The sequence below is a fragment of the Passer domesticus genome, chromosome 5, assembly GCF_036417665.1.
Source record: "Passer domesticus isolate bPasDom1 chromosome 5, bPasDom1.hap1, whole genome shotgun sequence".
Taxonomy (NCBI): Eukaryota; Metazoa; Chordata; class Aves; order Passeriformes; family Passeridae; genus Passer; species Passer domesticus.
Genome location: NC_087478.1, coordinates 43,676,801 through 43,690,020, shown reverse-complemented (window position 1 = coordinate 43,690,020; position 13,220 = coordinate 43,676,801). Strand labels below are relative to the sequence as shown.

General features: G+C 34.3%; 1 protein-coding gene across 5 annotated transcripts in view; it reads right to left on the bottom strand.

The window, feature by feature from the left end:
- The window catches only part of CFAP54 (cilia and flagella associated protein 54), a 101,538-nt gene that overhangs the window by 80,359 nt on the left and 7,959 nt on the right, over window positions 1–13,220 (bottom strand). For 2 of the 5 annotated variants that reach the window (XM_064419779.1, XM_064419780.1), the window contains exons 3-13: window positions 12,113–12,259; window positions 9,911–10,082; window positions 7,769–7,827; window positions 6,321–6,464; window positions 5,787–5,900; window positions 5,589–5,687; window positions 4,854–5,052; window positions 3,166–3,240; window positions 2,179–2,291; window positions 1,893–2,064; window positions 1,182–1,267 (exon numbers count right to left, since the gene is read on the bottom strand). In XM_064419779.1, coding sequence (XP_064275849.1) covers window positions 1,182–1,267; window positions 1,893–2,064; window positions 2,179–2,291; window positions 3,166–3,240; window positions 4,854–5,052; window positions 5,589–5,687; window positions 5,787–5,900; window positions 6,321–6,464; window positions 7,769–7,827; window positions 9,911–10,082; window positions 12,113–12,259 — 1,380 coding nt within the window. Of the gene's footprint in view, window positions 1–1,181; window positions 1,268–1,892; window positions 2,065–2,178; window positions 2,292–3,165; window positions 3,241–3,316; window positions 3,555–4,853; window positions 5,053–5,588; window positions 5,688–5,786; window positions 5,901–6,320; window positions 6,465–7,768; window positions 7,828–9,910; window positions 10,083–12,112; window positions 12,260–13,220 lie in introns of those variants that run through there. The other 3 variants (XM_064419781.1, XM_064419782.1, XM_064419783.1) reach the window with 3 other exon arrangements.

Genomic DNA, 13,220 nt, shown 5'->3' with positions numbered 1-13,220 from the left:
TTATATTCCCATATATGTTTGAGCATAAAATTTATGGGATATTGATAATGAAACTTGGGGGAGAAAAAAAAAAAACTGAAAAAATGTAGATCTAAATTATTTTTGCCCCTGGTTTGGTGGCAGCAAACTGCTAGATTGCCTCAGCTATATATCATGTAACTTCACCATCAGTGAATGCTCTGTTAATCAGGGGCAAATTTGTTTTTCTTCTCTGGACAGAAGATCAAGAAGATTTGCAGGAAAGTGTAGAAGAACCAGTAGGGTTTAATTCCAGGTAACTGCCTCCATACAGAGGTCACATTAAAAACTGACAAATCATGCTATCTAAAGGTATCTGTGGGGTACCTCACAGGCAAGATAACCTTGGCTAAATATACTATACCAAAGCTAAAAATGTGTGTGCTCCAGTTACATTCAAATTGTGGCAATATTAAAATTGTATCTAAAATAAATTTTGCAGTTAAGATATATGCCATGTTATCAGAACAGGTTTTTTCTAAGGAAATATTGTAATTAGTCTTTTGGATCACAAATTATTTTAATGTAAATGCTAGTAGTGGCAACGTTGCACTATAACTTCTTCCCCTCTCAGTAGCAGATCAAGGAGAAATCTCAGTTTGAGCAAGTAAAAGGGGTTACTCAGGGAATAAATCATCAGATACACAATGAGATTATTTCTACAGTGGAGACTTCAGCACAGAGTCCCACTCATTGGTTTTGTTGTTGCTGCTGCTTGTTTCAGTTTTTTGCAGTGAGAATTTACGTTGAATTGCAGACATACTGCTCTCAAAAATGCATTATCATTCCTTAGGGTAGCTGCCCCCATTTCTATAAATATTGCAGAAGTGTTTTCCACAGCTGAGCATATTTGCCCACCTAAATCTAACATGCAAAGAAATTCCATCTCTGCTTCATGAGCTGAAACATGCAATCAGCCCTATGGTCTTCCAAATACATTTAATGTCTAACAAGCATTTTTAAAGTAACTGATTACAGAGCATTTTAAAAAAATAAATAGTTTTTTAAATCACAAGCTGATAACATTCATAAATACATTTTTTCACTTTCTATATTCTTGAAGTTTGTTAGTCATGCAACTGATTCCTTTGGTCTGCAATTATAGGTATTCATCACAGATTAAGTGATACATTGAGAAGAAATGTCTCAAATTCTGTCATTACCTGCTCAAATGTGGAGACATAGGAAAATGCTGTTGTTGCCAAAATCATAAGATCATGAAAAGGATCTCCAGGCTTTAAGGATTCCTCTGCATTCAGCATTTATTAAAAAAGGGGGGAAAAGGAAAGGCAAGACATTACATCTAATTTAAAACCTAAGTTTGAAAAATATTTGAGTCAACTGATTTACTAATATAAGCCAGCAGATAACATGGTCTAAGAAACATTAAATTCAGATGGGGACAGATAATTCCAAGTTTATTCACTTCTGTGAAAAGTGAGCATTTCCATTTCTAGGAAAGAGAAAGTTTTCAAGACATATTCAGGCTTTGATTGTCATAGAATTAAACTGCAATTGCTCTAACAAGTTTTTCTTCCTTCTATGTAAAGAAATTTTGCATAAATTAGGTATAGGAACAGATGAAACTCTCAAAGATCCATTTCACTTTTCCCCTGAAAACCTGTCTCAATCATTTTGCATCTTGGCTTATAACTCAATGCATGTTTAACATACCTCATGCATTTCCTACTTAAGAAAAATAGTATAAAGTCATATTTTGACAAAAGAAAACTGGAAAAAAATAGGTAGCATTTTCTCAATTACTACTTTTTGTCATAGACTACTGCATGAACCATATTACATAGTTTTTAAATAATTAACAAAACCTCTTGCTGCAAAAATATTTGAAATTCAAACACAACTACAACACTCACTTCTAATTGTCTGTGTCTTTTCAGAACCTTGATGTGTGCTGCCTTCTTTGCTATTACCACCATCCTGAACAGAAAAACTACGTTCAAACATTCCTGGGAATACTATAGGTTGTATCAATGTAAGAAGTTTGAGTTCTATTTCAGCTTTCTTCCATGTTGGGTCATCTTGAGCCTAATTGAGATTTAAAAAAACATAGAAATTGGTCTTTAAAATATGTATTTTGAATATTCCTTACTGTCATAGGAAAATACTAAATAAATAACATCTCAATCATATTCAGATTACCTGAAGAAAATTATCAACAAATTCAAAAGCAGAATAAAACACGTTCCACTCTTCATAGCTGAAGGCTAATTTTACAAATTTCACAGCAGCATCTCCAGACACTCCTTTTTCTCCTGCAGTGATGAAAAAAATATTTTCTCTGTTTTATATATATGTATTCAGAAGTTTATTGAAAGTTTAATTTCATTTTTTTTCATCATTTGGGTATTGATAAATATAAAGAAAAATCTCCACACATTTTTGAATAGTCAGCATAATCTTGAAGGATGTTTAAATAACTTTACAAGAAACAATAGCTTTATCTTTTCACAGTAATGTCTATGCTTACAGGCTGCTTTAATGATGGATCTGCAACCACAGAATCACAGAGGTTTGAAAAAACCTCCAAGACCATCACATCCAAACTTTTAACAAATGGCCACTTAACTTTATCACAGTGTCCTGTTACATTCAAAAGAGGCTGTGCAATTATTGATATTAACATACCTGTGTAGAGAACACCAAGGATCTTGTCCTTGCTGTTGCAGGAAGAGCTTATCACCCTGTAAAGACCCTTATTATCCAAAATTTGGTTTAAAAATTGCATAGAAACACATACTATTTATTTCAAGACAGTTTCTCATTACTGCGTCAGGAAATGTTCATATACACACAGGGAGCTTATTTCCTTTCAAGTTTATCCAGACCACAGGAAAGCAGAAAATAGACTTCCTGGTCCTTGGAACTCTCAACAAGTGTTTCAGCTAATATATTCAGCAGTCTTCTGCAGTCCTAACAATATGCCACAGTCACTGTCATGAGTCAGAAGGGAACCATAAGCTGAATCACCAAAATCCAGCTCCTGGCCCTGCACAGAACCACTGCAAGAGGACACAGTTTTGCAGACTCTTTATGTCTAGAAATGTTACTAACACCAAAATTAATTCTGCCCACTGAGTATTTATATCACTGGGTAAAAATATCCTTTGAAATTCCAAGCTAGCTTACCTGTTAGCATCAACTGCAGAAGAGTAGATGATGGATTAATTATACCAAAATGATTGGTGCCACTGCTCTCTCCACCTTCAACATAGACAATTTATTAAGTCAATTTATTATCTATTAGACTTGTTACATTCTAATTACGCAGTAATCATACCAAGAAAAATATAATTCTGAAGTGTACTTAATCTCTATACATCCTTTTATTGACAAAATATTTCTATACTCAGGACTATATTCAGCCCAGAGCCCAGCAAAAAAAAGTGTGGAAGGAACTACCACCATCACATTTTATGAAAAATCCCTTTGCCAGGATTTCTTCTCCTGGGAAGCTGAGAGGCCTCAGAGAAAAATGAAAACAGCAATTATCTCATTTTGCTGCTCCTGGGTTTTGCTGCGTTGGAGTGTTGTCAGGAGATTGTTTATCCAACAGGTGGTGGTTTGATTGGTTTCACGTGAATTGTTTTTACTTAATGACCAATCACTGTCCAGCTGTGTCAGGACTCTGGAACGAGTCATAGGTTTTAATTATCATACTTTGTAGCCTCTGTCTGTATCCTTTCTCTATCATATCATATCATATCATATCATATCATATCATATCATATCATATCTCTATAATGTAATGTATCATATCATATCACATCATATAATATATTATAATGTCATATATAATATAATACAATATAATATCACCTCACATTATATCATATCATATCATATCATGCAATATCATATAATAAATTATTGTAAATTATCATATAATATTATATAATTAATAGAATATAATATAGTATTGTATCACATCAGATCATATATCATATATCATATAATGTAATGCAATATACTGTAATATATAATATAAAATAATATAGTATAATACATCGTGTCATATCATGTCATATATCATGTCGTATCATATATATATTATAATAGCATATAATATAATATCATAAATTATAACATCATATCATATCATATTGTATCATATCATATCATATTGTACTATATGATATAATAGGATATAACACAATATAATAACATAACATAGCATAGCATAACATAATATCATATCATATCACATCACAGCATATCATATCATATCATATATCATATCATATCATTTGCCTTCTAGGAATATGGAGTCAGGTTCAATCATTCCTCCTTCAACCTGGGGACCCCAAAATTACCACAAGGAACCATCAAGTCCCGTGCTTTTTTTCTCAAGTGTTTTCATCTAACTTTGAATGGAATTTTTTTTAAAAATAGAATACATCAAACACCATGTTATTTTGACCCTGCCTGGCTGCCCCACCCCCATCTAGCATCTCTCAGGCTGTGCAGGAACTGTTCAGCAGTAGTGAAAACACTCTGTTAACAACACTGTTTTGGCCATAAATATATGGCATAGTAAAGCCTGTAAAGTCCGCCACAAAGTGAACTGTAGTTCACTTAGAAAATAAATGCATAAACTGCTGCAGATTTTTATTGATTATAATAGACCATGGAGATCAACCCAGATTTTTATTTTCTATTATGTGAAATAAGAAAGACTACCTGCTCTTACAGGTGCTATTGCTACAAATCAACTATATACTTTCAGGCACATTCCTTTTTTTTTAAATAGAAAAACACCAAAATAAAATTAGGGTCCAGGCTCCTCACCAAATGTTTTTGCTTCTTTAAGGTGTTACCTGAGAGGATTTCTAGGCCTGCAGAAAAAAGCTCAGAAGTGACATCACGAATGTGCATTTCTTCAGAAGCAGGAGGATGAGGGGGCAATAGATTCCTGCTACGATCAGACAGTGCTTCCAGGATGGCGAGGAACTGAGCTGCAGCACCATCAAACATCGCCACCAGCAGCCGCTCAGTGGCGGTGCGAGGCCACGACACCTATGTAAGAAAAGGCAAATCTAAGCTTTGTGATATCTAAACCTACTTGCAACAAAGCAAGATTTTTTTAAAAACATTTCTCCATCAGAAAGCAAGAACATGTTCAAAACAGAAAATAACATACTGTAAAATACATTGCTGTTGTTAATGTCATGCTTCAAAGGCACAGCAAAGCCTCATGCAAGGCGGGTACAGCACTTAGGTAGACTAATCATTTCACAGCAACTAGACACACTGCTGCATGGTGTTTTACTTCAAAAATAGTACAATAGAAATTATGAGGGAGAGTATAAAGGCCATGTAGTTTAGATCCATGCAGATCTCTCCTGATAATTTTCTAAAGTAATAATTATTACATCTTCCCTATTTCCAAGCTTGTTCTGAGTTTAATCAATAAATTCTGTTACTTATGAAACCGAAAATATAAAACTTTCTGCTTGTGTATAGTACCACATGTATTTAGAAGACTCATATCATGGTGTCAGCACATGACAAGAGTAAAGGAAGAGAAGGATTATATGAAATGTCAGACTTACATTTACTGCTTTTCTCGGGTTAACTTTTGACTCACGTCGAACACTGTTTGACTTTCTTCTGGATTCATACACTGCTCTCTTGAAAATCATTACTGACATCTGACACAAAGAAAAAAGTAAGTCATCATCTATGTTACATGTTCTGTTCATAAAGATCATAACTACTCTACCTTTTCACAATGACTTGCAGGATGATACCTTTAGAGTGGCCTCTCTAAAAATCTTTTCTCTCTCTGTATGTTCCAGAGAAGAACTGATATTTTCTAATTGCTTCAGTTCATCAATTTTAATCAAACCACGGCGAGCAAATATCTGTCCAAAGAATTAAAAAAAAAAATATATATATTCTTTGTTCATATCCTGTATGTTGATATCTAATTTTATAATAAAATCATTCCTGAATTTATGCAACTGCAAAGAGCTGCAATGGAAGTCAAGTCCTGAACAATTTAAAAGGAAAACAAAACCTTTGTAAAATACCTCTTGTACATATGCATGGGACCTGGCCAGTGTTTAATGCCAGAAGTTTGTGACTGTGAGTACCTACAAAGTGCTACTGCATTTGAGTTGCTTATGCATTTTACATGTGGAAACACATCTCCAATTTCCAGTAAAATTTTGGAATATGGACAGAACTCTGAATACATATGATCTGATAATAAGTAGGAATATTTAAATAAATATTTCCTATTTGATTGCTTCTGAAATGCTACATAAGGTAAATCAGGATACCTCTCCATGAATGCCGGCTTGACAATCAAAATAACACTGAGAAACTGCTGTATATAGGGTGGCTCTCCACGTCAAATAATGCACAGATAAGAGTGGAATGGATGATTCCATACATATACTGGCCCACAGTAAGTATTCCAGGACCTGTATTGAAGAGATCTAATTTCAAAATGAATGCATCTTAACCTACATAAATATACTTCCTATTACTAAAGGACAGATACAAAGACCTATCCTCACCTGGCAGGACAAACTGAAAGATGGGGGAAAAAATCACTAGAAATTGTATTCATTTTTAACATATTTTATTGACTAAAAACCATTCCCCTGCATATTATTGGGTTTTTTCATCTTAAACTGTGGTCAAGCACTATTTTAGCCACCAAGCTACCTTTACCACTCCAGTTCACTACAGTCTGCCACCAAAGATCCCACCCTTCTCTATCATCTACTCTTATCTTGAGAGTTAGCCCTCCCTTTTATGGCAGCTGTAGTGATAATTTTTTAACAGGATCAGCAAGCTTATCTGGGATGCAATGGAGTCTGTATTTTGCAGTGAAAACCTGTTCTTAGATTAATTTATACCAATGGAACTCTTGGCTCCTAATTTGCAGGGCAACACAGTCATTGCAGCAGTCTAATTTTAATAATTAGTCCTTCTTGACTGAATGAACAATATCTGTATCTTCCTCTTACTATTTTCTTTGGGTGAGCTGTTCCCTGAGGTACATAAAATGTGCACAACTTTTGTCCTAAACTAAGCCAATATACAAATTTTCTTTAGTCAGGATTTCAAGAATTGGAAATATCTACAATCAATCCCTCTGTTTCCTGTATAGCGAAAACCTTTAGCAGAGTATGCTAAAGGAGGTGCTAAATCACTTCTGTTTTTAATAGATGTTCAAAGACAAAAAATCTTTCCTGCCCAGTGAAAGATTAATAAAACAACACATAAGAAAATGTATTAAGGCTGACTCAAATTCTGCTGAAGTTTTAGAAGAAAAAGAGTAAAGCTAAGACAAACAAAAACTACATTCAGAAAAAAAAAAGTTGTGGGGGAAAGGCCAGGTTATTTTTATCAAGTATTCACAATTAAAACCCTAGCCACCAGGTGTCAGCACATTTCCACATTTTAAGAAGCAAAAGACCAATTCTTGAACATAGATGTCCAAAACAAAGCACTTGGAATCCTCTGAAACAGCCTAACAAATGGCATCTCAATGTCCAGCAGGAGGTTACGCTGGGCCCCATTCCACAGCTGAGGAAGGAGCAGACTCAGGAAATCAAGCACTTTGAAACACAGACATCTTATTTCCTTGTGACAAAAGTACTACTATTGGCAATGCCAGTGAAATTGAAAAGTCAGGGTATATTGATATGCAAACCCAAAAGGTGCATTTTCCAAACTTCTTCAAATTTTACAACCCTTTCTGTTTATTTTGCCGTACCTTATCAGAATGACCCATCACCATCAGATGTCTGCATATGGTATAAATATGGATAGTACCTGAAAAATATTCAAATAAACAAACAGGTGAGTTCTATAATTCCACATGAAATTTGTTATGCTAAACAACTCAATCTTTTTCTTATTATCTGGGTTGTTACTTCCAGAGAACAATTTAATGACTCTTCATTAAAGAATGAAAAACTAATGATTTTTTTGTACTTCTAATTTAGAGAAGATGAAACCATTCAATTCTTCTGCAATATTAGTCTCAAAAATACCTATAGAGTGAAGCAGTATAATCATGAGATTTCATGAGAATGAAATCTTAAAAATTTACTGAATCCATTTTTTACTCAGTAAGTGCTAGAGAGAGATAAATCTTATTTTCATCGCCAAATGCCGGGCTCTTTAAAACAAAACACTACCTCTCCTCACAGACCTTCCTTACCTTACATGACTCTTTTAGTCCATCTGTCCTGGCAGACACCACTAATATTACATTAAGTATGACAAGTGACATGAAGCAAATTGAAAGCAAGTAGAGTTTCCAAAAGCATCAAAATGACTTAGTAATAAAAACCTGTCAAAAATGTACTTGACACAAGCAACATCATAAAATTTTCAAAAACCAGTCTTAGAAGTATAAAAGACTCTGCAGTTCTGGGAGACAAAAAAAAAAGCCTATTCTTCTGTCTGTATGAATGTTCAGAAAGGGACACCTGTGGCAGCAGGAGGCATCACAATGTCAACTGTCACAGCTAGAAGGGTGTTATTATCCCAATAAGCTCACATGGAGCAAGTATTAGGAAGATTTCTTTTATCAGTCAAATGTGTAATGAGGCACAAAATCTATTGTCTGAAATTGCAGAAAAAGGCTCAGGAACTAGGGAAAATCTGAGTTACCGCCTCCTTCTAATTAGAGTAGATTATTGGCTAGGATTGGTACAGAGACCTGTACACACACAGGCAGTGGGATGTAAGAATGGCAGGTGAGTATATTTTAATTTTAATTCTTCTCCCATAGAAACATACAATCAAAAAACACACCTCAAAAGTAGGGACTGAGGGCAACAGCAGTCCCAGGAAAACAAAAGGATAAGAATTTTGACCAATCATAGCTCAGAGAAAGTACATTTTTCAAAATGAAATTAAGAACATATTATCTCCTCAATTTATATTGCAACAATTGACCATAGTAGCTCAGTTGGACCATAGTAGCTCAGCTTAGTTGGTGTTAACAATGCCAAGATTGTGAGTTCAATCCCTGTAAAGGCCATTCACTCAACAGCTCGACTTGATGATCCTCATACAGCCCTTCCAATTCAGAACATGCTGTGATTCTGTGAAATTCATACTAGTCTGTTTATTTTTTACTAAATAACATTGCCGTTCAAAGCAAAAATAGACTGTTGTTGTTCCTGAAATTAAAATCTTGATAAAGCATTTGCTGTGTATCTAGTTTGCACAAGTTCTAATCTTTTTTCAATTTTTCCCTAATACAAGCATTTACACGCTGCAGCACCCTGAAATCTTATACATAGACCAAAATCCTTAAGTGCCATATAGTATTTTTAGAATCGTTCTATTATCAACTCTTCCCTCCAAAGTACTTTCAAAAACACAAAGATCTAATGGCAGTCAATAATTTTCTACTCTTAGATCTGCAACTCCCTTTTCAAAAAAAAAAACAAAACCAAAACCTAACAACAAACAAGCAGAAAAACCTCCAAACCAAAACCAACAAAAAACAGCCAGTAACCAAAAGAAACAAGACAAAATTAACCCAACAAAACAAACATTTTATTGATAGAAAAATCTTGAGCGTTTTTTTTTGTTAATCAGGATGAACTCCAAAAATGTTCTTACTTTTGATTTTATTTGTACTCTTAAGAACAGTCATGATGGAAAAAGCTGATGCTTTTACAACACTCCACCTGAAAATGTACACTGTAGAATCTTAATTTTAAAATCCCTTATATTAGAAAATAAAAAAATTACTTTAAAAACCCCTACTGTGATTGAAGACTAACTAGAGATTTATTCATGACCCTTAGGTTGACCTTAAAGAGTATAAAGAGTATAAAATTTTCCCTTCACAGCTTTGCTTAGCAAAGAAATGTAAATGGGAAGCCTGAGGTACCATTGTAGATAAGCCAACACAAATTCTCCTGAGGTAGAGCCACTTCCATAGTGAGTCGTAATGAGGTCAAGGCATTGAGACAAGTCTGCAGGGACTCTCCATTCTGAAGATTTCTGTCTCTGCTGCAAACCATCTGATAAATGCAAACATTTCTTGCTTGCAAAGCATGGAACTAAAACACATAGAAATACATATAAAGTTAATTAATATAACCATATGTCAGTTCACATCAGCAAAGTACAACAAAATGATGAGTAAAAACGATCAAGCATAACAGCAAAAAAAATCAGCATGACATTGAACTGAGCATTAGAATATGGAGAAAGTGCTAAAGCTTCAGGGTTGTTGGACCATGAATGTGAGTCAGTTTCCACTGTGTCACAGGATGAAAATGCACCTAGTGCACTAGGAGTGCTGGAAGGGGTGTAGGGAAATGAGGCATGAAACTGCTATTCAAAGAATCTGGTTTTGCCACTTGGCTTCTCTGTAGATGTCTTCCATAAACTAAGGCTAGTTTTAACTTTTATGCACTTCTCCATCTATATCACCACTATCTTGTTTCTCACTCTCCTCTGCTACTTTTCTCTTCCACAGATGGATTTTTTTCCTTCTCTTCTTTGTAATACCTAAAATAATGTGACCTCACTTGTGCCTTGACTACAGCATCAGCTGAACAAACAGCGTGAAAAAATGGGCTAAGTGGGACATGACCAGTCAGTACCTATTATTATCTCAAAAGCCTCCTAACATGGTAACATTTGAAATTATATTATTTTGTTGCAGTTGATTCACTGAAGCTGGAAGTTTCTAGTCCTGAAATGCCATTTCTTAGTATTATACTTTAAAAAAAAAGGTAACTGTGGGAACATGGAAAAAAAAATACATTTAAAGCCTTAAGATGTAATAATTTGACACATTATAATTTTCCATTTCCAATTGTAGGGATAATTGCCAAACTAAATATTGTATCTGAAAATTTAAGGATATCTCAGTCTGTAAAGACTAAGTTACAGAACAGGCATTTTAGTATAGAGTTGCCATAACATTTACCAGTAGGACTGGTTCAAAGTCTAGGCAGACATAAAGAAAACAGAGGAGAGCATCTCTGAACTTCAAATTTATTTACAAAACATTTTTAAAAATGTATTAACATAGTCTTTGATCATATTCTTTCTAGGAAGTTGAACCACATTTTAAAAAGAAAAACAATAATACAAAGTATCTCTTCTATCATGATATCTGCTTCTAGCTTTTAAGCAAACAGTCTGCTTTCTTCTCTTCACTAAACACCTATTTACACTCTGACTCGAGGATGTGAATTTGATTAACTCAATACACAGGAGCTGCCTACCATTTCTTTTTGTTGCTCTTGATCACAGAGTAACTTGCATCAGTTAATTCAAAACACCCACTGTGTACAAAAGTAGAGCTTCTCAGCAAAGAACTGCTTAAAGTATAATATAACATGTTTTTAGCATTCCCCCTATATCAACTGAAACACTTTCTTCCACGAATAACAAAAGGTATACTGTAAGTCCCTCCCTTGATAAGCAATTAAGACAAAAGGATTCCAACACATTCTTAAGGTCACTCAGCTTCCTAGAGCTTAAAGCACTTAGAAAATTATTCAGCATTCTGCCCTTTTCGTTCATAGTGAGCAAATAAGCTATAAAAAACATAACACTGGTTTTCCAACTGTCATGACCTTTTATTACAAGTAGTGTTTTGCACACTTCTGGTACAAAATACAGGAGAATGTTTTAATTGACTTGCATTCTGCCTAGTTCTTAGATCATACAATACGGAAAATTCCAAAACTGCAGGACATTTATCAAATTTTGCCCATATCCTGATTCTGACAGTGGACAACAGCAACTATTTCAAAGCAAAAACTTCTGTAAGTAGTTACAGAACACCACATTCAGAGAAAACTGCTGTTTTAACACAAAGTTGATGATGGTGGCTTCTGCCACAAAAGCATTAGGCACTTCATCCTCTTAAAAATTTACACCAACTTCCAGATGTTTATAGCATGCATACGATCATTAAATCTCAATGCAATTTATATCAACAAATTATTAAAGATTAGTTAATTTTAATATATAATTAATATGAAGTACATTTGTGGAAGATGAAATGGGCTACTTACTTTGAATCTGTGAATGTCTTTGACCAGAAAAATTTTTAAAACCCACAACCTACCGTAAGTGCTGCATTTTTGTCTCTGACACCATTTGGAAAAAAGGCAGATTTAAAGTGCTGCACATCATCCATGACATCATCAAGGTTTACAGAAACGAACTGCTGAAGGTATCTTTCATAACACTGTAGAAGTGCCAACTTATATTCCTGAAAAAAAATCATATGTTCTTTTTATTGTTTGTATATTGCATTTCTATTTCTATAAAACATGTGGGGTTTTTATTATCTTTATGAAAAAAGTATCAATGTGAAGGAGCAACAGGAAGTAAAGCACAACAGGTTCACACCAATATCCAGCATGTAGTGTGAACACTCAACATAGGAAAGGTTGAAATACTTAAAAGAATGGCTTGTGCTTCATGAGTTTTGGTGAGTTTTGTTTATTCTAATCATAAATATTACATTATAAAGCAGGGTCCTGGGCTAATGTAATAAACTTAAAGAGTTGCTGGGATACTCTACAGTTTTACAATAATAATGACAATGGACCTACACTTCAGGAAAAAAGTACTTCATAATGTAGAACTTTATCAGCAATATATAGATATAATCACTTCTCTCTTCCTTGTTTCCATGTTGTCAAAGCTTTTTCTGTCTTTAGATAAAGCAGATGGAAAAAGTAAGATTAATTTTAAAAGATTGGAACAAGTGAAAACAGGAATTTACATATGGCGAAGAAATCAGCATTAATAGACCAGAAAGTGCCACTGGGTCTTTAAGAACTGTTAGCAAAGAGGATGTTGAGCTTTATGTCTCATTCCAAACAGAGCTCCCCAGCAGCACGTTGAACTACTCTAAAATCATGCTGACTCTATGGTTCAGCACTGACTCGGATCTGGAAGTGACATTCACTGAATCATCACCACCACTTCCTTCAGCAAGATTACATTTAGGTTTCTCTACCAATTTCACTAAGTCCAGCACTCACACTAAATAAATTATTGAGGAAAAAGTAACTAACTGCTGGTAAAAATGATCCTTTAATATTTAATCACACAGAATTCTTATTTCCTTGCATACCCGTCTTTTTTCAATATAAATTCCTTCCATCACAGTAACACCTTAAATTTTTAATCATCTGAGGAGTCTAAGTTACATGGCCCTATTG